The 26,397-nt window shown below is 31.2% G+C and overlaps 1 protein-coding gene across 2 annotated transcripts in view; it reads right to left on the reverse strand.

The window, feature by feature from the left end:
* wdb (serine/threonine-protein phosphatase regulatory subunit widerborst) overlaps positions 1–26,397 on the reverse strand; it is a 54,283-nt gene that overhangs the window by 11,479 nt on the left and 16,407 nt on the right. Inside the window, exons 3-8 of one of the 2 annotated variants that reach the window (XM_076475697.1) lie at positions 17,468–17,664; positions 10,239–10,340; positions 9,879–9,971; positions 6,427–6,557; positions 5,890–5,949; positions 2,778–2,886 (exon numbers count right to left, since the gene is read on the reverse strand). In XM_076475697.1, coding sequence (XP_076331812.1) covers positions 2,778–2,886; positions 5,890–5,949; positions 6,427–6,557; positions 9,879–9,971; positions 10,239–10,340; positions 17,468–17,664 — 692 coding nt within the window. The remainder of the gene's footprint in view (positions 1–2,777; positions 2,887–5,889; positions 5,950–6,426; positions 6,558–9,878; positions 9,972–10,238; positions 10,341–17,467; positions 17,665–26,397) is intronic. The other variant, XM_076475698.1, reaches the window with a different exon arrangement.

A 26,397-nucleotide genomic window follows, 5' to 3' on the forward strand; every position in this document is an offset into this window, starting at 1 on the left:
GAATGAATAACAATAATTTGCCCTTCAGATAACATTAATAACCCTATGTTACAAAATTTTTACTTTTTCTTGTTCCTGGGCAGAGAGAGTTATTTCCCAAATGCTTATGCCTAAAGTAAATGGAAAAGACCTATTTTTATCAAACTTTGCTTTTGTGAATAGTAAGATTTTATATTATACAAATTTTAGACCTTTTAAATTTTCTTTTTGTAATTCCCAATAGTATAGAAAAAATATCAAAATATTTTACATGAACCTCTTACACATTTGTTGTGGATGAAAAATTTATTCTTCATAATTTTATTTTGCTCTTTTGCAGGATAGTACAAAGGGGAAAAGAGAGCCATGAAGTTGGTTATTCCAAGAATTTGGCATGAACCCACTGACCACTCAATTAATTGCTACTTCTGCATGGTGGACCCTTTCAAACATGGTGCTAGCAAGAATGCATCTGTTATCATGTATCCAGACCTTCTATCGTCCATCACCCCAATACCACACTGCCCTGGACTCCCTATACCAAATATTCCAGAGAGAAAGCAGCCATCCTCAGAAGAGAGCAGCAAATCAGAAGAGGAGGTAGACGTTGAAGATCCAGATTACAACTTCAGATGTGCAACTGGTGAGAGAAACCCATACTACCTCAATGACTTGACAGAGATCTTGGTTTAACAAAGTCAAATGTCAGCTTTTGACATCTAGGATCAAGGAGTTGGATTTGTCAGATAAAAGTGTGCAAGTCAGAAGTCAGAAAAAGTGTCACCAACGTTTTTCAAGCTTCTTCACTTGTTAAGATGGCTTTTGCTTCTACCACAATGTATCCAGTCTGTGCAAGGCAGCTGGAATTGTCTGTAACCTGAACAAATAATACCTCTTCATTGATAGCTCATCCAGAAGCCTCAAAGCTGTCCTGCTCCATAACAGGAATAAGTATCCATCTCTTCCCCTGGCTCATTCAATGCACCTCAAAGAAAATTACAACAGCATAAAGACCTTGCTAAAAGCCTTGGAGTATGATGAGTATGGCTGAGAGGTTATCGGAAACTTGAAACTGGTGGCAATCCTGATGAGTCTCCAAGGAGGCTTTAAGTTTCCCTGTTATCTTTGTCTCTGGAACATCAGGGACCAAAACAGACCAAGTTCTCTGTGGTAAGGCACAATGTCAAGTGTTGTTCCCACCATTCCACATAAAACTGGGTCTTATGAAACAATTTGTCATAACTCTTAATAAGGAATCTGCAACCTTCAAGTACCTTTGAGACCTTCCTTAAGCTGTCTGAGGCAAAAGTCAAAGCTGATGTCTTCACTGGGCCACAAATAAATAAGATCCTTGAGTGTACAGAATTCCCCAAGAAGCTCAGTAAGAAGGCAAAAAAAAGCTTGGAGCAGCTTTGTCATAGCAGTTCAGGGCTTCTTGGGCAATCATAAGGCCAAAAATTATGTGGAACTGTTTGAGGCTCTGGTGAAAACAACAAAATGGGCTGCAGAATGTCCATGAAAGTCCATATCCTTGACGCTTATCTTGATAAATTCAAGGAAAACATGGGAGCATACTCAGAGGAACAAGACGAGCACTTCCACCAAGATATACTGGACTTGAATGCCGCTACCAAGGAGCATATAACGACAACATGATGGGAGACTAGCTTATTGAGATTTCTGACTAATGTAAATCACATTCACATATCACATATTCAAATACTCACTTTTAAACATTTTTCTTCATTTTTGTATAACTTTAGTATAAATACATGTAAATCTTGATTCTTATGTTGTTTTATTCAGGCCTTAAATAGATGAAAATAGGCAAATTTGCCCATTTTTACATAGAAAATAGGTTAATTTCTAAATTTCATTACCCAGGTCACAAAAGCAAGGTTTGAAGGGAGTAATGGCCATTTTCTGCACTTTTACAACATAAGCAATTAAAAATAATGCATACTATCCAGGAACAAAATTTGTGTTACATAGTGTAATCATTAAATGCCTGTCATGTATACAAATGAGTTTTGGTAGGGTATTAGACATTTTACAATAACAGACTTCCCTTTCCATAGCTATATACAAAGTAACCATTACATTTTAACTGTTTTGTGAAGTATACTATATTGTAAGTAGAAATATATGTATTTACATATTTTTCATTCACAAGGAAAGGACAGAATATCTGAATACAATGCTATCATCAAGATTTGTTATTGTCAGCTGTAACATGTAGAATTATAAAAGACTAATACAAAAATCAATAGTGCTCTATATTGCACGTGTGTGGATGGATAGGTACAGTTTTAAGAAATTCTTATGAAGTTAAGAATTTAAAATGAATATAAAATACAAAAGAAATCTGATAAAAAAAACTTAACTCCTTAAAACAACAAAAATTATTTAAAATGTTGCTTATCGATACAATTTTTGTAAAAAGTGTTTTCTGACAAATTTTCAACCTTTTATTTATTAAGTCCAAATATTGATTGAAACTATTAGTATATAAGAGAACAACTAAACTTAATTATGTTATGATAATGTTACACAAATATTTAGGCGGTATGGCAAAAATTAACAAGTTTATTTCCTAGCTATTCCAGAATTTACCATATTTTTTAGCTGTAGGTCAGTTGTACGAGTTGGTAACTTTTCTTTCTTAGAACTTTTCAAGAAATAGGATTTTGTTTACTTGTAGTTCTGTATGAACCTGTAAATTATGAAATAATTGAATTTTGACATTTACTGCTGAATGTATAAAAATTACATTAATCAGACTGTGATCTTTAACTTACCTGTGCATGATAAAGTCCTAGACTCCGAGGTTTGTGAAGAGGTATAAGTACTTTGACCAGAAACTGCTTATGTTCTGCCTTCAGTGGTAAGGCAAAACCATTAATGATGCTGTAACCAGACACATGCTACAGTCAAATTTTGCTCTTTCACAAACATAAAAATACCATCTATAATACTTAGAATTTAATACAAAGAGAAAAAAATTAAATGCTGAAACAAACCTCTCTACTAACATTTATATTTGCACCATGTAGTTATCATAACCACCTATGACTAAGTATCTTAAGTAAAAATAATGTGTACAAATGAAAAAACAAAAAAAAACAACTTGTTGATCTGGAAAAACCTTGCAAAGTGTTCTATTGAAATGACTTGACTGGCCTGAAATACTTTAAACACTTTGTGAACTGAGAGAAATTATTACTAAAAAACGAATTATTTCAGAAAGCAACATTTCTACATTTCATCCAAAATATTTTAAGCTTTCTTTAAAAATAATAATGTACAAGCACACGAGATCCTGATACTTCTATCTTTATAAAATGCTAAAATGGCTAGTTTAGCTTATATGGCAATACAGTACAAAATCATGTCATGCATAACAAAAAACAAACAAGATTTATTATAAAAATCTGACTTTGAACTTTATGAAATGCATGTAAAAACATACCAATGATGTGAAAAAGTGGGAGACAGCAAAAGACTTGTATCATCATACATTGAGTTAGTAAAGTTGCTTTAATTATGAATAAAATCATTAATAAAAATTTGCAACACATTATAGTATAGTAAAATATTATAGCTTTTATACATACACACACAAAGTATATACTCAGGCATTATTGTACCTTTTTCCTAAATGACCAAGTACAACAAGAGTTTTGTGATTGCAGGTTCTTTCTGACCTCTGTGAACAGAAATTTGTTTCTGCTTTGAAAAAGTCAAACTATTTTAAGTTTCATCCATGTTTGTTTTTGCATTCTCCAGTTTATCTGATTTTTCTTACATGTTATTTACTAGCAATAACAACTGAACAGTTAACTGTATGAAACTTAATATCAACAGCTCTACTGCCACAGATAATTTCTTTTATCATCAGTTCTTATTCTCTTAAGTATTTTATTTTTCATCCTGACTTCAACACCACGCTTTTTCTCTCTCTGTCAATTCACCTGTTAAAATGCTTTCCATAAACTATATCCTTGAACCTTTAAATTACCCTAGGAAAGTCTAATGTGAATTGCACAATCATATTACAACACCCACAAGCTACTCCAAGCTGTTTGCGTGTATGTTTTGTGTAGTTATTACTATTTATTTTGCCCAATCTATTCTTAACTAACAAAAATATACCTATTTCTACATTTTAGTTACTTTTATAGTAATAAAGAATAAAGGTAAACAATAAATAAATACTTGCCTTATCTTTTTTTCTTGGTGTCAGTTGTTGATGGTACTTAACCCTACTCTATGGTAGTAATGCACTAAATAATTAATTAAATAATACACTGAAGAACAGACTAATAACATGCAAAATGCAGACAATTTCCCTTAACTCTCAGAACTTTTTTGGCTTTCTAACTACATGACAAAAGTCATTACAAATTTATTCAATCTGTTAACTAGCATGTGGGAATAAAGACTGTACTCTTAGTGAAACTGCAATTCTCCATTCAAAACACAATGATATCTATCATCTGACAGAGAAAAACCTTGACTTTCTATTGATTATAGAAAGTATATAATTGAATATAACTATTAACAAATCCTGAAAGAGAGAATGCGAATATAACATCTGATTTTCTATTTGAGAGCTCTGTAACCAAAGAAAATTTTGAGAATTCTAAAAATTATGATCTGTCTAAGCAATAACAATTTTACAGTGAGTAATTTACTTTTCAGTTTAATTTCAGTTACTGGAGGGGTGGTAGATAAAACTGAGATGATACCTAAAGAAAAATGTCACATGCATCACAGTAGGGAAAATCCAGGAATTTTTAAAATACTGCCTTAAAGAATTGAGAACTTAAAACTTTTATACTACTAAAATATGGATTCGTAGTTGATATTTTATGCTATACTAATTGGTATAACAAAGTTTATACAAAATGTTGAATGTAGGATACTAAAACCTTGCATCATGGGCAGTAAAGATTATCTGTGGTTACAAGGTTAAGGCAAAACAGTTATAAAAGAAAGACTGATTCAGAAAACATCCTCGTAAGCTCTACAGTGTAAATCTAGATTAAGAATATTTGCCCATACTTCATCCCAGATGAACTGACCTAAAATGCATCAAGTTGTATTCTTTGTTCACAACTTAGTTTTATAAAGTACTTCTTGATAAGCTACATTCATGTCTGCCTATTCTACAGGTAATAGTGAAAAGCAAATCTAAACACCATATTTCTTGCCTATGGCTAAGTCATAAGAACCTTTATATATGCCTTCATAAAATACACTGACATGTACCTAAACCGAAATACTAAAACAAAAAACAATGACATTTCAAACAATATTTCTCCCAAATAATAATGCAGGTCCACAAACTGGTTTCACCTATAGTTCCAACAAAATATTGAAGAATTTACATAGTTCTGAAGGCTTGGCATCATCAGCAGGTAACAGAAGTTAGTGTATGTTAACTAGCAATGAAACAAGAGGAAAAACAAAACATTCTTCAATATCAACATATTTTCTCTTAACTAACAATGCCATGGAAAGCTCATGCCTGCAGAATATTTATTATATTGTTAAAAAAATTCAAATGAAGGCTTAAGGTTAGACTGAACTGAAAAAATACAAAGTACTGTCTTTATGCCTATTTAACGGGCATTTTTCTTTGTTAACTTGATTATTCTCAACCTAGACTTTCCAAAGAATACAAGATATTAGAATTCTATAAAAAGTCTAAAGCATCAGAAATAGTCTTTAAGAATTATCTTTATTTTAACTTTTTTAGAAGTCCAGAGTGATTTTATATTTGTGAGCAAAATGTACAAAAGACTGAGTTTAAAAGTTATATTACAGTAACATAGAAGTAAATTACTATATTATGCAATTACTTTTACTTACAAAGTATCTTCCATAACTTGCTGATCTTTTACCTACCTGCCTAATATTTCCAACAATTCTCCAACACCATTAAACTGCTCTGTCTCATAAATAAACCTACAGAAAGAGTTTTCTATAAATTAACCCTGTAACTACATATAAGTTTTAAAAAAATCAACTTCAACTTCAATTCTTTGTCCAAACCTTAAAACATTCAGAAGAAATCGCACACCAACATATTTCATGAAGACTGCAATTTAATTTTTGTTTCTTAAAAAAATATTAAAAACATCTTACAAATATTACGTTACAAATTCATACAAACAATTACTTATTTATAGAAATTACATCATTTATAGAAAGATATCTGAAGTTATGCTATTTCATTAAGATTTCTTCTCAGAATGAAAATTCAAACTTCATTTTTAATAAACAATATTTAAAAACACAAATTATCACTGAATCTAAAGCTAATACATACTTAAATCAACTGATAGAGTTCAGCATAAATTTTATAAAATACTGCAACAAATACAAACTATTCTTACAGGAACTGTTAATACAAATTTAATAACACTTAAAAATGTAACTTACTTTAAGAATATATTATTTATTTGTCTCCTAATGAAAGCTCGCAGGCCAAGAAACTTTCCATAGATCCTATGAAGGACAGTCTTTAGGAAATCCCTTTCCCTGGGATCTTCACTATCAAACAGCTCTAACAACTAAAGAAAAAAAAAAACAAAGGTAATTAACTTACAACATTATCCTAAGAGTTACTCTTAACTTGTGTCTGAAACTTGAATAGTTATTAATCTAGCCAGAATGAAAAAAATTAAGTTATACCCATAAGTATTTCATTATAAACATACATATACATAAAAACTTGCACAACATCACATGCACATTCACAAAGTCATTATAAACAGTTCAAGATACTGAGGTAAATATCCACTAAATTCTCTCAAAACACAAAAGCAGGGGAAACAAATGTTTTATAAGAGCCTTCATGGAACATAAGCAATTTATCTATAAAACATGTATTATAATATTTTGAGATTCCAAAATTCATGAAAAATATGCTTTGTTGCCAAAAAGTCTCAGGATTAAGTCCATTAAAATTCCAGCCTACAAGAAATCACTTATTTAACAAATTAGTTAATTTTTTGAATAGTATTGATACTTTAATATGTAACTTTAATCTGCTATGCAGAGTGCAATTTGCCATTAATTTGAAATACAGCTGACATCATTAATAGCAAGGGTATAAAAATGGTGTAATGCAGTCTGTTGTTAGTTCTCTAACTACCTCATAGTTTAAATATCCAAAGATAATGCTGCACAAGAAACTGAATAGAAATTACTTATTACTAAATTGAATACACTATAAAATAAACCTATAACTATTACATCACACTGACCCATCATCTGAGTAACTCTGCTACTGAAGTTTTTTTTTTTGGCTATAAATTTCAATTATAACTAACAAGAAATGACCAGTTTAAATGAATTTCATTAGTCATTTAATCTAAACATTCTGAAAAATGACCTTTCTAAGTGTAATATTAAATTTAAAAAAGGTTAAGCATAACAAACAAGATATAATGAAACTATTGCTTGCAAAGTACATCCAGTCATTTGCTAGTGTGTTCACAGTTTACTAACAAATTAAACAAGAACATAACTTCATAAGTCTCATTTCCAGATCTTAAGAAACGAGTTGAATGTATCATTACTTCTATACAAAAGAAAAAGAGGTGCGTAAGTGTTCCTAATCCTGTTTTCATCCCATTTTTAGTTTACATTTTTAAGCATAATACAATCTGTTTATTACACTTAATTACTTTTCCTAGAGACTTTACAAGTACGTGATCGATATGTCTAAACATAGGCCACATGTATAAAAATATAAGCAATGTTCCATATAAAAATTCTCACAAGATCTGGTGAACAATTTCATTACAAGTTTAATAAAGTTGGATAAAGTATTTCGTACTTCACTTGTCATTCAAAATGATACTAAGACTAGACATTTTTTTTTTGTTTTTCATTGTCTTTACCACTTAAAGCACTTGAAAAAGAATGGTCAACGATATGCCTATTTCCCCTTCTCGTAAAGGGAATACTAAACCAAGTTGCACAGAACTTAATAAAAACGTCTTTTGAGATGTAACTAGCTTTAGGTGTAAAAAAATCAATGTTACTTATTTCTCTAATTTTTTCCCCATTGTGAAATTTCTAAAATTTTGTTGAATGAACACTACTTTGAAAATTCACTAATTTCTTTTTCATCTTAGAATTTATTATTTTGATCAGACAAATGCATTTTATATATTCAATAAGCCTAAACTTCACTGATATTTATCAACATTTCTTTTGATATTTTATTCTGTCAGTTGTAACATTCATAACTTCTGTCTACAACAAATAAAATGGCAAAATCTGAAAGATTAATTGGTAACCTATGACCTGACCAGTCACAATGTTGTCAGGTCAAGTAACAATATAATTCTTTACAATGTTCTTGGTTATATTAAATTCATATCTAATAAATTAGTTTTTTTTCTAAAAACTAATTTCTTTTACTTATCAACATTGTGTACAATACTTAAAAATATTGTTGAATGCATAAGTAATTGAGTTATCAAAACATTGTCATCATCTACCAAACTTTACGGTTAACTAGGTCTACCTGATGTCTTGACACAAAATATTCAGTAGCTTTCAAAGAAATACAATATAAAAACATTTTCAGGAATATGGGTGAAGGGGCCGTAAAAAAAAATTCCCAGATCTTTGGTTTGTTCCTAATTCTAATGAACTTCTTACTAAATCCTTTGGTCTATCTCAGAGCAGCTAGTGTGGGTATAAACACTTATTGATAAGGAGAGGTTAATCTTCTTAACTTGAAGATGACCTAGAAAGGTCAAACCTTGTTTTTTCCTTATCATTAAAAGTGTCAATACCCATACCAGCTGTTCTGAGATACAATTTTATTTAAGGTGGGTTTCTTGTCATCAAAATATCCTGTTGTTGTTCCCTCAGGAGCTACATTTAATCAATTTCCACACAAGATCACTAATTACTCTTCATACCACTTCATAAAGTCTATGTTGAAGTAAATACTTTATTATCTCTCTTATCTGCTGGAATTTAAATTTTGCCTGTAGCTATTTTCAAAGCAGAGCTTCATTAACACTTTTCCAGGTCATATGCTGTGGGGGACATAAAAGCGTGTTAATTAGATAATGTACCAATTTAATTAAGTGCAAGAGATAGAAAATATAGTGAGAAAAAAACCAAAACCTTGATAAAAAAAAAAGTAGCATTACAGTTTGAGATGTAAATAATAATCCTAAACCAATTTCATAACTAGTGTTTGAACTTTTTCTTTGCAAATTACATTAAAGTTTATAAAGTATTAATTATAAAATGTTTTACAAAAACTTCTAACAGAATTATTATACTCAAGTTTTGAAATATGTTATGCAGGAGTGCATTCAAAATCTGAAATGTGCTCATTTGTTTGGACAGATTTAAGATGTAATAAGTTGATTTCAAATTGAAAGTATGCACAATGAAAATCTATAAATTTAAGAGGAATGTGAAAAAGTTAAGCACTAGTATTCTAGTGTGATTTCTGTTAAAAATAAAGCCTGTTGGTTTCAGTGTTTTAGAAGCTATTGACAGTTAATATCATATTAATTCTTCTTCTGAGCAAGTTCATTAACAGAAACTTAGATTCAATAATTTACACAAGTACTCTAGAGGTACTTGTAATATACACGTTCTTTGAGAGCAAAAACTAGTTCCTTTAACATTGACTTGTGACTCAGCAGAAACATACCACTAACGTACCAGTTCTGCTACACAATATATTTCAATATAAAATAAATGATTCAGCAGGTTTTCTCACTGTGCTATTTCTTCTCAATAAGACTCATCCTTTTCAAATTAATTTTAATTACAGTAAAAAAAAACTAAATTTGAAAATTGCAAGACTTAATAATATACCAAATTTTTAAGCTACAATTTTTGTTACTTACCTGCAAAACAAATTTCTGATCAATAACTTTCTTCCCAATACTAGGCTGAAAATCTGGGGACTCCAGAAATCGAAGAAAAAACTCGTAAACCAGCTGAAAAGATATGACCAGCCATACATATAAAATAATTTTATAAATCTGGATACAAAGTTTGTAATTTATTACAATGTAAAAAAAATTAATGTGTTTATAATTATAAGTACAATAATTCTAATTAATAATCTTTTGTAATGATATTATTTCATAATTCATGTAGATGGAATCTAAAATGAACACTTTATACAATTCATATGCATGAAGACAGGAGTCAGAATGTGGTCAGAATTAAACTTTGTTTTTTTAAATATGTAAGAAACACACCTGTAGATGAGGCCAAGAAGCTTCTAATGTTGGATCATCTTCTTCTGGATCAAAGTCAGGATTTTCACTTGGCGGGAGTGTTCGAAACAAGTTACATGCAACCTAAATGTATTAAAGAAGCCATATGGCCAACTTTCTTGGAACTTATACAAAATGTGTTAATATCTTAGTGATCAGATGCTTGGGAAAAAAAATTATGTTGTAACTGTGTACAAAAAATAAATTAATCCTTCATACCATTAGATTGTTTTTAAACTACATTAACACATTTTTAAAATACTTCATATTTCAGCAATTTTGAAGTAGGATAACTGTGGATATGTAAAATGTGATGAAGTATTTTAAAAATTGCAACACAGATACATCTGTGTGAACAGAAATTAAATCTTTAGTTGTAGAGGGTTTTTTTCTGTACGACACACACACTTTTGAATTTGCCATATCTCAGTACACTTGTTATTTCAGCATTTGCTCATTTTTCTTAACTTCTCAGTCTAAAAAGGCCTAATAATGGCAAAATTGATCAAACATTATCCCCACAATTAATTTCTCATAACAAGTCTCGTGGTAATACCACATATGAAGTACATACAAACTTTCATCAGAATTACCTGCAAATATTAACTATCCTTTCTGAAGAAAAATGTTTATTTAATAATAATAAAAAAAAACAAATGCAAACCATGAAGCACACCAATTTTATAGATAATTTAGACCAAAGAGAATATTATCAATAAATGGTCAAAATGTAATGAGAATGTACAAGTCACCTAAACAGGAACCACCACAGTGAAGGTTTCCATTAATCAAAGTTTACACTAGGCACGCAGAAATGCCATCTGCACCGCAACCCATAAACTGATTACTAAAAGAGCTGAATCCATTTAAACCACATACATAGAATGTAATTAAAAGATTTTATCCTTGTAAAGAATCAAACAATAATTGTACAATACACTCAAACCTCAGAATTAAAAAAACAAATTGTAAATTAATACTTACTACAAATAACTACTTGAACATAAAGAGACAAATTTGTTGCAGTACACCCGAGTTAACCTCAATATGTGTATATCAAAAAAAGTGATTTCCTATCACTCACAGGGCAATAAGGGCATAACACAAAGAATGAAGAGTTTTCCTCAAGTTTTATGTTTGTCACAAATTTCTTATATTGCAGGAAGTTTAAACTTGTCAAAATGTTCAGGGTAAAACAAAGGAGAACTAGTTACTAATATACAAGAATATAGTGTTACAAGATGACATTCCCACATTAAAATACTAAGGTATGAATAAAATATACTAAAATATCAAATTACAGTTTTGTATAAAACAGTGGTTCCTAAAGGTTTTTAGTCTGAAGTTCCCTGGATGTGAATAAAACGTTTAGGCATCCAACCTATAACTTCAGCATTAAAATCAACTCAGTATCTTTGGTTTCACCCCATTTTTGTGGTTGACCCCCAGAAAGTTTCATGGCTGCCAATTTAGGAAACAGGGAAACACTAGTCTACAGTAGCAATTCCATAAACCATGAAGAATGGAGTAGTATTTATTGCTTTCTTCTTTGATATACCCAAGATATCATTATTGCAAATTTGTGGACTTTGTGCTCTCAGTCTGCTATAAAATAATGGTCTTGGAAGTACATATCCCTGTACAATACTTGCAAAATACATAGCCTATTATATACCTCATAATCATTTACAGAAACACTGCAATGGAAATTACCAATGATGAAGCAATAGCCAGATTAAACACATCACAGTAGACACTGGTAGAACAATGTAAATATTAAAACACAACACAGTAAATACTGGTCGAATAATGTAAAGATTGAAACACATCATGCATAAGGAATTTTAAAAGACAGCACAGGATCTGAAATATTTTTGTCGCACAGTGAAATTAATTTTCTGTTTTTCCTAATTTTGAAAAATTTGTCCAGACATCACATATTCCATTTATCTCATAAACTTTGGTACAATAGTGTTACACACAGTGACAACAAAAAGCTTCAATGCTAGAATGGTAATTAGGAATGAGAAGTTTTCAAAATAAAAGGTTGGGCAATATTTTTTAAATGTAGATTTAAAACTGAACATTTAGAAAGTTAACACTTTAAACAATTACAGATCATAAATAACATTAAGACATCTAACTATTTAGAATTGGTAAATTATTTGAGAACCTTTGCTTTATGAAAATTACAAGGGATTGACATAATTAGAATAACAAGTTTTTCTTTTAATTCACTTTGTATTTTCTTATATACTTTAGTATTTTTGAACATTTATAACAAAAATAAATGGTTTAAACTGTTAAACACAATTACTAGATAAGACTTATTTCCACTGTCTCTATTATGCACAGCCTCATTTAACTTCATTAAATTTCAACTTATGCTGGATCAACTCTCACTAGGTTTCACAATAGTAGTTGTCAGATTTCACTTCCCACTTTCAACAAATTGTTCTGAAGTGTGGAAAATATCATCAAGAACTAGCTTTTAACTGCTTAAATTTGTAACTGTTAGTGTTTTCACAGTACTGCCTCATCTTTTAAACAAGAACCACTTTTACTGTCACTAGGTTGCCACTTGTAGACTTTAATGATAGTGAGATTAATTCAATACATCCCAAAACTCCTACATTTGCACATACTAATAGTAACTTTGTTTCAAAGGTTTATGCAGATCATAGTTTTATTGTGGACATGCATTTAATATCCTGCCAAGTAATTTTTCATTCAATTAGCACTGTTAACATGTGTTTGTGTAATTGTCAATCACTAAAATTTAGTTGCTTATCACTGAAATAATGCCATATCCAATTCAATGGCTCTGGCATTATTGTACATTTTTCATCTTCAGTAAAATACAGTATAACAGTTAAGGATTACAATATTTACACAAAACAAACAAATGGTTGAGTTTATTCATAAATAAACTACAAATTTCTGTCTTAACCTTGATTTTTACAAAATCAAATCCTTCCCAAACAAGTTCAGACTTCAAAGCTATGTTGTTTGTTTTCTGAACAGAGCATTATCAATTTCAATCTTAATTTAAAAGTTTCTTAAGAACCTATAGGAATTATTTAAAACCCTTCTTCTTGGGGTTAGTAAGCCAGTTAAAATTATGAATTATAGGATATTGTTTTCTTTGTGCTTGTCACTACTCTGTCTTTAGGTGAATTATTTAAATAAATAAAATTTAGAGTACTAATACAATCATTATACATTTAAAATGATGGTAGCAGTACTCTAAATTTTAAAACCAGGTCACAGAGACAGTAGAAAACTAAGAGAGTTGTTATAAATAGTATAGTACAATTCAAGTACTGCTTAGCTTCTATGTGATTTAGGGCAAGCGAAATAGCATACAGTTCAGCAATGAACACAAACTGTAGAGAGGATTCTGTGTACAACCACCGTACCATAATAAATCATGGTAGAGCCCACACAGTCACCTGATTTTGAACCATCTGTATAAATGGAAATGGAAGGATGGTTTGAAAGATGTTCAGCAAATACAAGAGTACTTCCAATCAGGAGTATCCAAAGAAAGGTCACATTTGGGGATGGGTAATAAGCCATGGTGGGATGAGCTAAGCAATGGATACAGCAATGTTATCCAAAGAGACAGGCTCAATTCATTTAACACAGCCTGGATACGAAGGTTAAAAGTAACAATGGCAGATCATCTGTTCTGAAAAAGCACCAAGAAAGGAAAATACATCCACAGGTGGGATTTGAGGTAAGGATCAAAGTTTTGAAGTATCAAGTAAAGACAGTTCCAAATGGAAGAGATGTAAAGAAGGTTCATGAGACTGTGTACAAGCTCTGGACTGGGGAAGTACAGAAAGCTCTAGTGCAGAGCCAAAGTCTAAGATGATGAACGAGATCCAGCATCTTCAAGGCAGAGCTCCTGGCATAGCCATAGACCAGTGACCCATAATCTAGTTTTGATCTAATAAGAGCACAATGTATCTTTAGCATAGAACATCAATCTTCTCCCCAAGTGGGGGAAGAGAGAACATGAAGGACGTTCAGTGCTCTTGTACATTTGACCTGTAGCTGCTTGATGTGTGGTATAAAGGTCAGCATATGGTCAAAGATAAGCACCAAGAAAATTATATGTAAAAATGGCTGGTATGGGTAGAGAAAGCACTATGTAGAGGAGCAAACAATGTTTCTACCTTCTTCGGTTATCGTCAGGTTCACATAGAAAGAAAAAGTTACAGACCGATAGCTGATCACATGTTTGAAGGCAGTTGTATAATTGAATGTAGGAATGCTGAGGGCAGGCTTAAATGTTGGATATATTTAATATAGGTATAAAGGTGTTCTTTTATTGGTTTATTTTGGGCTTGAGTTGTTGTGTAAGTAAGGCTTCTTTAATTTTATAAATAATGTTAGTGTTGTGTTTGTCAATGTAGTTTTTACACAGTTTTGTGTCTGGTTTTTGAATAAATTTGGCATTAACTGGAATGTCATTTTGTTACTAGTTTTTGCCAAATGTTGGTTATTTTTCTGCTGATGTCCGAAATATATGGTATGCAGCAGTATATGGTTTCACGATTTTTTAAATTTTGGGGTATATTTACTTTTATTAGTTGATTTTGCTTTTTGTCTTAGTGTGTGCATATGTTTTCTGTGGTCTCAGAGACCACAGGTAGCACAACTTCACTGATACAGAGTTCAGGAATATGGTGAATACGATGTTGGTGGCAAAAGTGCATGCAAACGATTTTAGAGGGAGAGAAGTTAAGGCCATTTGCTGTGGTCCACTTTAGTAAATGACTGAGGGCAGTCTGTAGCTGCCACTCATGTTTGATGACTCACATGAGATGTAGAAGTCGTCAACATAGAGCTGTTTGCAACAGTAAGGAGTTGTTCAGTGTGACACTCAAAACATAGTCCTGATTGACTCCAAATTCCTGTAGGAAAGAACAAGTGTTGAACCCACACAAACTTGGAATCGTGTGCCCATTAAAAATATTTTAATAAAAATAAACATACAACCCATTTGAATGGAGGTCTTGCAAAGTGCTATACCTCCACGTAATACTGTTAGCCTTCTCAAGGTCAAGGAATACTGACACAAGATGTCGTCACTTCAGAAAGTCTTCTCTGATCAAAGTTTCAAGTTGAATCAGGTTGTGCACAGTGGAGGGCTTTCATCAGAACCCACACTGAGTGGACGAGAGGAGGTTGTTTGAATCGAGAAACCAAACAAAAAGAGCATTTACCATTCTCTCTAAGGTCTTACAGAGACAATTCATCAAAGCAACTGGACAGTAGTTTGAAGGAATCTTGGAATCCCTCCAAAGTTTAGAAAAAGGGAGGGCAATAGCATGGCACCAAGCATCAAGAAAAGCATTCTCCTGCCAGATCCAGTTAAAAACAACCACAAGAATAGCAAAAGAGGAAGGAAAAAAGATGGCACATGATCTTGTAGTGATATCACCAGGTCTGACTGATGTACAGCTAAACTGATAAAGAACAAGCTTGAGTTCCACCAATGTAAAAGGGGCAGTTATGGTTAAAGAGATGATCAGCTTAAAAGGAAAAGGGTAATAATTGTATTGGGGTCTTAATAGCTAAGGTGGTGTCTTTCATGTATCTAGTCAGTCTCTTACTGCTAATGATCCCTCATATTGCTCCCTCTCACTATCCTCCCACTTTTCATAAAGGGTTGACAGATTGAGATGGTACAACCCAAGGAAACACAGATGGCTACGGCCTCCAAGAATGTGTCAAGTGGCAAGACAGGGTGGACACATGCTGATCGACCAACTTTGGAGAGCCAGCAAGTCCCTCTCATCCCTTCTTAATTAAAAAAGAGAAGACATTTGCCCTAAATATTTGTATGAAAGAGAATGCAGTATAAGTAAATGAGGTACAAGTGTTACTGATTTTGAAGATATAGGGCTGAGCAGCAAAGGGGACATACTACAGTGCTAAACAAGAACATTGTATCTGATGTTGCTGTTTGGTTATAGAGCTCATGAAATTCTGGCATTGCTGCAATGTCCACAACACCTGTTGAGAACATACAACACTGGTAATTGGTTGACCGTAGCTCAAATGGACCAGCCGATTAACTCAAGGGGAACCACCCAAAGGCCACCCATCTACAGGAATTCAAGGCCAAAGTGGTGTGTTAGGGTTGGACTCCTTAACCACCAGGAACCTCTCTTCCCTTTCCTTAGTTGCCAAGCACAGCAAATACACGGGTGGAAATTTATATCCTAGAGGAGGTAAACTGAAAGAACAGAACCTTTTCTGGGAGGTCCCCTCACCACATACAGGAATCCAACCATGTGTGGATCAAAAAAACATGGAAGCTTTATTAAAAGATTAAAATGGCTGAAAAAACAACTCCAGGGACATTCTATGCTGTTAACTGATTATTCAAGTCATATTTTAGTAATAGTATACAAGAGTTGAGGAGGCCACCATGTTTAATTCAGTACATAAACCATGTCTCAGAAAAATAAAAGATGAGGTTCTTATTTTATATTCTAGCTTTTCAATAATAGTAACTTAAGTACTAATTTGTACAAAATTACAGACTTAGTATTTTGACATCATAAACATTTAATCTCAAAAAATGCTGCATTCAACATACCACACAACTCACTACTCTATATTTAAACATTTTGTTAATATTTACTTTTAAATTAAGAAATTAACACATAAATCAAACTTTAATATCATATAACCTACAGTTTGATTCCACACTTAAATTTATAAAATAGTTCAATAAAATTTTGTATACAAGTCAACAAACGTGATGACAAGGCCTTTGAACCCTGATCAGTTGCAACAGGGCTAATAAGTATTCAAAAACAATTTTATCCGTTAATGCTTCTTTTGTTGTTTATTTTGTAAAGTAAATGTTACTCAACTATCAAATATTTTATCATTTATTCAATTAGTATAAGCATAATAAGGCTTAAATTTTTCTACTAAGTCACAAGAAAGTACCAAGCTCAACCTTCCACCAAACATATCCTATTCTGCTTATCATTTATACAATCTTCCTTCAATTTCAATTTGCTTTTCACATTTCAGTTGTTAAGGTATTTTTCGCCAAACTGTAATTCTGTGTATGAAGTGGTATTTCAGAAATAATAAGATACAGAAAATAAAAATGAAATGTAAAATAGCACTGAGGATTTTCTGTGGGAAGCATGATGGCTAACCTTCCAACATACGCTTACCATTTGTATTATTTCAGGATAAGCTGCTTCAGTTAAAACACCCCTTCCTGCAGTTATATAGTCCACCAATTCATTTAATGTAGCCCTCTTGATCTCTTTTCCTTTCAAGTCTGATACTGGGTCCATAAAATCAAATACAACACAGCACTGCCCCAACTTACGAATAAATAGTTCTTCCTGCTCTGATGACGGTACATCTGCAAAAATTTTTTAAAATGTTTATGTGACTACATCATAAAACTTATTAAATCATGATAATAGGTACTTAAACAATTAATGAAATATAAATGTTATCTAAAGATTTTTTTTTGTATTCATTCATACACAATATCACTGCTTTTATAGCTTATTGGACATGTCATCTTGTATTAAAATTAAAAATAGAGTTGATATTTTGCTAGTCATCTTGTGTTTTTTGTATATTCATCCCTACCTTGTTTCTGTACTTTTTGGGATTGCAATTCCTATACCATACCAATTTGTCACACTAAAGAGTATCCAAAATCAGAACTCAATTTTTAGTAACCTAATTCTACAAGTAGCTTCAGAGCACACTCTTCAACTGGAAGTTTCCAGAGCAACTTGCAACTTCTTGAATATTACTGTTATGGAATTAATGCAAATTCTCATAAATTCAGTTAAGTTATAAAGTCTGTTGTGTAAGATGCTATGTAACTGGTATGATTCTTATTCAATAATACTGTTTATAGATAAAGACACAATGTACCTTCAAGATAAACTTTTATTTCAATGTTTCAAAAAGGAATATTGAAGATCTGCTAGTTGTTTGCAATACAGTATAAAACTGGCAAAATTAAACTGTTATTTATTCAAAAGGAAAAGGTAACATCCAACTATACTGTTTGGAAAGCATCACAATAGTGAGCAAAATAAAATTTTCTCCAACTGGTTGAAAAACAAATAAAAACCTAAAAATGGTCATTGTAATAATTTTACAATACATCAATACACTTGGCAATACAACATTTTGTCTGCATCATTAATATATAAAAACAAACAATATTGTAACAATTATGTAACAATATTAGTTTTCATTCAGATTTTCTCTAAAGCTAAAAGTAGCATAAAAAACTCGATTAAAATAAATCTTCTGAATAAGCACTCGTCTTCCTGAGACAAAAGTACCAAATACTGCAGGACCTGGTTCATATGTTTTTTTCAAAACAGTATTAAGAAGTTGGGTATATAATACAAAAACAATTTAAGCCTCACCAAATCATTCCAAGTCTCGTAATGCCATTCCTCTTGACAAAGACTCTGCTGTAAAGGTTGTTATGACTAAAGCACAACATTCCTTCCATCAACTTTCCATAATTCACCTACTTTACCTGGACAACAGCATTTTAGTGCCCAATGGAACAATCTGATTGCACATAAATCAAAAGGTGCTGCATATGGCAACTTATGTGTTTGTATGGAATATAATACCAATTTTATTTTCCAAGGTCACATATACAGAAGTTGCTTCTGCTAGATATTCATTCAACTCTTGCATATGTGACCTTGACCCATTTTTCCAAAAGAAGATCATTCTTGACTATGTTCTGTACTTTTGCCTTGGGTATGTGCATGGCTTATGCCACAAACATTTGGTTTTGTGGGTCTTCACTTGTTATAGTCATTTTCTTTACCACAGCTGGGATACAACTTATTGCAAATCTCTTTCTGAGTGATCCTGGTTTAAAGTTGATATTAATTATTTTACTTTTAAATGGCATTAGATACAAATCCTTTTGTTTTGGAAATTCAAAATACCCAAATCTAAACATATTTTTATTATCCAAATATACAAATACTTAACACCAGAAAGGAGTACAATATACTCTTTCACACCAAAATAAATTTTCTGTTGCATCACACCACCTACAAAATTCCAAGCATTAACAAAACAGTTCTGATACATGTAATTCAACTACAACTTCATATACTGGCTACAGTTGTCACCTAACTTGCTGCTCTACGTATACTAAATTTTAATACAATGAACTCAAATCCAGAGATAATCAATTAACTCAGATTAATAAAACCAACTGCTTATAAGAATTGACTACACTGAATAGCATTGTATAAAATAAATAACCAACACTGATTAAATCTATTAACATCCTAAAGGCAATCAACAAATCAAAATCAGTGTTTTTGATTCCAAATAACAAAGTATTAAAATATTTATGATTTCTCATTGTTTTAGTTAAATTCAAGTTCAACTTAACAGATTAGTGTTATGACAAAAATAAGCAACTAATTTTTTGAGCATTTCACTGCAATAATGATTTCTAATAATTTGTATAATTAAAAGAATGCATATGGGAGGTTTATCAAACTTCATTAAATTATGCAAGTACAAAATTAGGGGTAGGGACTACAGATAATGTCCCTACATTCATAGGAAAGAGGTGGATATACAGTACACTGGGTTACAAAGAGGGAAATATTTGAGAAATGGATTTGTAATCCCTCAGCCCCATTTAATGCAGTAGTGGTTCACATGTTGAAGTTTTACATGAGAATTTCTTTATTTACAGACATTTAAGACTATCATTACCCTTATTGTGTTAAGTAGGCACCTAGGAGAAATATTCCCATGTATTAACAGAGTAAGTTTGTCATTTTTGATCAAACCACCTGGCTCAAAATATCTTTCATCACAGACATGAGTATCATGCATTGTGGAATCCACTTAGGTTTAACCCCATAATCACTGAGCTACCTTGCACAACCATTAGATTCATTCAAATCTCCACATACATCTTCGTAAGTAAGTGGTCTAAGTTTTAATTAAATACAGAGCACTGTCTTTACATTTTATAAGCTTTGTGCATCCAAATATAAACTACCACAACCAATGTTTCTAACATGAAGTAGAGTTTTTCCATTAAAAAAAGTTTTTCATTGATATCATCTTTATTCACTTTTGTTCTAGCAAGGCTAGGTAATTATGGAATATGCCTCACGTTTTAAGTTTCAGCTTCAATTCACTTTCCCACCAAATACATACACCCCTTTTAGCCACTGGGTCATTATGTTTCTTAGTCTTTTCATTTATGGCAAAAGTTGTATATACTATTAATAGATTTTCAGGCTTGTCAAAATCAATTATACATTTCTTCAATGCCTATTCAATAAATATTTTTGTACAATGAAATAGTGATCTTATTTGAAATAAAGTTTACACATTTGATACAAATAACATTACATTTTTTCACTTTAGGAATCAGTAAATTTCCAAGTTCTTTGGCTCTTATTTCATTTATATTGATTTCTTATTTGCCAATTCCATACATTTCCCTTTTCTGCAATGACACCTGTGTCAGTTTATTAAGACGAACTATATCTGCATGGAGTTTTAACTAACAGTCTCAAAGTACTTATCTCTAAAGTTACCCAACTATTTAACATATAATGAAACATGATTATGCACTACTGGTAAGTGTAGTTGCACTTAGCTCCTTATGCTTGGCAACTTATCTTCGTTTGATGACACCACTAAGTAAATAACAGGTTTCTTTGCTTGTCAGGAATTCAAAGATAATTTTAAAAGATTCAGTGATATATCATGTAATGTTCAAGCAGTGTTTTTCTCAGCATCAGAAACAGTCCAGTCTTTGAAACACACTATGTACCACATAGCTTTGATTTGTATACCTTTTACTTAAACAAAATGTGTTCTATTACACACAAAAAAAAAAGTGCACAACTGTGAAACTAAATTTGCAGCAACTAACTTCCTTGACTTGGAGAAGACCATAATGATGAAGCATGGATAGGTGTACATTAATTAACTGCATTACTTATAAAAGATGTACTTAATGCCTGTTTTCAAGATGTAAGAAATATTATGGTAGAATAAGTATGAAACAAAATGTATAATAATAATAATGTTGAAATAGGAGCACCAGCATAATTCTAATTTAAACCTTCCCTATACGCTTTTAATAAACAGCGTAGCTAGAAACATGACTGGAAATAACACTTGTGTAGATTTTCAGATAAAAGTATTAGCTAATTAAACTGTTAGTATTACTATCCTATTTATTAAGTTTATTTAGTCAATAGATTTTACTAAAAAGAAACTTGATCTGCTTGGAACAATGAATGTTAAGGTAGTAATTACCCTTAAAACAGGTAAAATTTGACTGCTTAGAAAACAATTACTTCTTATAACTTTAAGCACATAACAAAACTATGATGTTGCAATCTCTGAATGTACACTTTCACTCATGTTGCATGCAAATTAATGAAGCAGGAAAAAAGAAACTAGTTTTAACATCATAACTTTACTTAGGAATAATAAAAACATGAAAATTAATAAACATGCTATTTCTGAGCATTCTCACACCTTGAATTTATTAAATAAAGGCATTAAAATCAACTGCCCATATCTCTATTTCATAGTAGATTTGCAAAGTTTTTAATTCAAGCTATTACGATGTTCATAAAGAACATGTATCAATTTACTTTTTACTATTTATCATTCCTAAGTTAAGATGTTAAAACAGTTTACATTATATTTTTATCCCTGCTTTATTAGTTACCCACAGGACATACATGATTGTAGGTGTACTTCAGAGATTGTGATGTCATACTTTAGTTTATACTCAACTTGAAGGTTGCATAATATTTAACAATTGTTTTTCAGCATGTAAATTTGCCAAATTTTAAGGGTTAGCGCTACCTTAAATAAAGATATGTTTTGCTTAAATTACATAGTTCTTTCAACTGGTCACAATACAGTGCTTTTGCAACACAAGGTTACTGTACATAACTACAAGTATCACTTACATTTTTTTTTAAATATAAAATATGATTATTATGCTACATACTGTATTTTTTAAACTACATGTGAAAGTCTTATTTCACTTATATATTACATATAAAATAAAAGTTTAATAAAATATAAACTAGTAGTTATAATAACATCAGTAAATTAAGGAAATTAGTACTATGTTTTTGGCAACGTGTATGAGCCCTTAAAAGGTCAAAATACTCTTTCTTCAAAACTTATGAAGAATTTTATAACTACAATGTGAATAAAGGTGCTGGACTGGCCTGGAAACTCTCTGGACTTAAATCCTATTGAAAATCTTTGAGCGATTTGTAAAGAAAGACTTCAGGAAAAAGACTGTACTACGAAAGAAGCTAATTGAGGCCATAATTGAGGTGTTGTACCATGATCCAAAAATTAGTAAAGATTGCAGTCAACTCATGAACTCGAAGCCAAAGCAGATTAATGATCTTCTGAAAATTAAAGGCGGTTATAACATGTATTCATTTGCGAGTAATTTTTGGATTCTCAGAAATAAAATGCAAAAATTGAAAAAGTCATAATTTTCCATCTTGTTTCAATTAATTTGCACAAGGGTGTACCTATAGAAAGTATGTCGTGTGTAACACTAAAGGAAATTGTTTTTTTAATATTGCCTCATAGATTTAAGAGCATAAACCTTATACACTATTAAAATATCAATTATTATACTATACTAATTGATATAACAAACAAAAAGTAGTTTAATAAGAATTTTGAATGTAACACCCAATACCTTATGACATTCCCCATTACATGTTGATGTGACTGGACTAAGTTCAGTGCTATACAGCAAATTTATATTTCCTATGTTTTGTTTCTTTTCCTAATTACCATTAAATAGCAGTATGGAATTGAAATGTAAAACATCTCTAATTATTACTGAAACAAAGAAAACAGTCTAACCTTCTTTGTAGTAACACACAGTGCTGAGTCTATCCTCTATTTTCAGTAATGTACAGCATAAAATCTAACCTCTGTACTAATACACAGTATCTAGTTCATGCTGCTTTGCATCCAGTAATAAGCAGTATTAAGTCCATCCTTTGTATTAATACATACTAATTTATCCTAATTTGTTTGTAATAATACACTGATCATACCTATCTTTAATTATTTATAGTAATACACTCTATCAAGTCTGTCCTTTGTTTTTATAATATACAATATATAGTCTATTCTTTTGTTTCTATTGATACACAGAGCCTATCCTTTATGTAATAATACACAGTTTACCCTATTTGAAGTAGTACATTGCTTTGATTTTTTTTTTTTTAGTAACAATATCTAGTCTATACTTCTCTGTTTGTAGTAAAACATAATATTCAGAGATAATAGAAATCCTTAAGTTACGAAGTAGGATGAATGTAGCATCCACAGACCTGGAATATGGAGTGAACAAGGAAAAATGAACAGAAAATCCATCTAAGCACCCAGCAACAGTCTGTTACAAACTCTCTCTTTCTTAACTATGAAATGACTTAGGAAGTTTAAAACATTGTTTTATGCTTTATTAGTAAAAGTGTTAATATCCATACCAGCCATTCTGAGATGCACAGTCCCACCTCTAGTTAAGACAAAAGACTAAGGTTGGACTTGCCAATAATGGATGATTTCTTCTAGTACAATTTGTCTCCCTCACAGGTGAGGCAAAAGACATCCACAAGAGAATACCATGACTAGACTGGATGAAGCACCTTACAAGATGTAATGGTTTCCATGCCACTGATGGCACCTCATCATACCTGGGGGGTCATGCAGGTCTGTACAACAATCCAATACGAGTAGCTTATCAGCCTGCAGCTAAAGACTGGGGAATACAGTCCATTGAGATATAAGAGTACCTGTCAGCAGTTTTAATCCAGTGTTTAGGACTTTGGTGGCATTTTCTCTTTGCATACACTGGAATTAAGAGACTTTGGTCCAGTGTACAAGTTATTGTGAGAAAAGCCAAGCAGAGTATACCCCAATGTTCAATGAGACAGAAAGAGGACCTAGCCCATGTTTCTACTTATGATCACTTAGATAAATATAACAGAAACAACAGCAATAAGACATGTAAGGAAGATGTTAAAGCACATATAAGATCCTACTTAAAATAAGGAGAAAAAGAATGATAATGGTGCAAAAGTAATTAATGTCTCAAATCAAAACAAATCAATGCATAGGTGACAAACTGAAGATGGGACAAAGTAATAAAACCACATTTTCTGACATATTCAAAATTTAAGAAAAGGCATGATTTGAAAAACTATATAAAAAATTGCAAATGGTACTTAACATTGGAAACTAAACTTTCTATCATTAAATGAAGGCTAGTTTGATAATGTCTTCAAATTGAACCTTTACTAATTTAAAATAGAAAGGTTTAAGCTCATGTAAGAATAATTAGTTTGTTGAATGTCACTATTTAATGATGCAATTAAACAGTTAGCAAATTCCACAGATCACCCAGCTTGACTCAACCATCCACAAGTACCAAAAATTCAGTTCAAAGGCAGTGGTTTTCCTTAGAACTCAATTTATGTAGCTCAGCATGTGTTATTTTGTTTTTTAGAAACATTATCCTTTCAAACAAAATATCTTGCAATAACAAGTAATTTCATTTAGAAGCCTTTAAGGCTTTACATAGTAAAATAAAGTATTTATCTACTTCTGTAAAAATTTTCAATAAAAATTTCATGATCTGTGAAATACACTTATAATTAAAATTAAATGCTAAAATTACAAATCAGCAAGTTACAGTAGTTTTGCAAAACTAGCACTCAATTTAAAATAGCACAAATTACAATTCAACTGCACACTGACCTATCTATCCATCCCATTAGTTAAAAAAGTAGTTTCTTTTGAGAGGATGATACAAATTTGTTGTAGCATTAAATATGCATTATGCTTACATTCTTCTTGTAGTAAAGGCCAAATAAGACACAGAAGAAAAAACTCAGTACACAATGTTGTCAGATGAAAGCATTAAATAACACAGTAGAAATGTTGTTTTAAAGGCATATTAGATTACACAAGTTCAGTCTTTTTGATGAAGTATTTCCTGGATCATTTACCAAATTCACAGTTATTAATTCACAAACCATACCACATCTGTGAAGAACAATACTAATGTACCAGAATATTCAGCTTAAATGAAGCTGCACAAAGATATACTGTTTAACATAAAACAATATACAGCATTTACTTTATTAATCTATAAAAGAATTGTACTTGCGTGTTATATATGTATGGAGTCCAAATGCTTAAAAACTTGTAATTTTTTTCATTCTGACCATGTATTGTGTTATTTAAAAATAGTTGCAAATTAAAAGTCCAGGTTACACAGACATTTAAATAGTTAAAACTAATAAAATAAACTAACATTTATTAAGCATTAAAATATATGCAACTGACAATTATGATCTTTCTGCAGATACACACAATACTTAGAAATATTTTAATATGAACAGTTAACTCAATGTATATTTATGCATTTTAAAACTAAACATTTTTAATTCTATGTAACCATTAATTTCAATCACATTATGAATGTGTAACAGGAAAGGAAAGTAACAATTTCAATAACTGTAAAGTACTTACAAGGACAAGATTACATGTACCTTATGAAACTGCTCTTTCACCAACTTCTTTAACATGGTAAATAATTAATAATCTTGTTACCCTTTAAAATCAAACATGAACTTTGTACACTTTTATTAACTTTAAGGCATTATAATTCACAACAAGCACTTCACATGTTTTTGACAATTTCATTTTAATTCACACTAAAATATTGTTAAGAAATACATTACCACTGTAAAAATTATCTATAAATTTATATTTAAAAAAAATTCTGCAACTGCACAACTAGAAATAAACTAATATAACCTTCTACATAACACTTTTTTTCTAATCTGTACACACATTAAATAAACAAGGACATGTTTTGGTGCCAGTGTAACACTTCTGGCATCTAACTTTTAGAATGTAGTATCAAGGTAGTTCTCATTATATATCTATTCAGTCCACAAAAATTAAGAAACTGAATCATCACTTTTGATGAAAAGCATCTACAGGGAACAGGTTTGCAAACATGTTGGGACATGATTTAAAAAAAATA

Source organism: Tachypleus tridentatus, chromosome 13 (assembly GCF_004210375.1).
Source record: "Tachypleus tridentatus isolate NWPU-2018 chromosome 13, ASM421037v1, whole genome shotgun sequence".
NCBI lineage: Eukaryota > Metazoa > Arthropoda > Merostomata > Xiphosura > Limulidae > Tachypleus > Tachypleus tridentatus.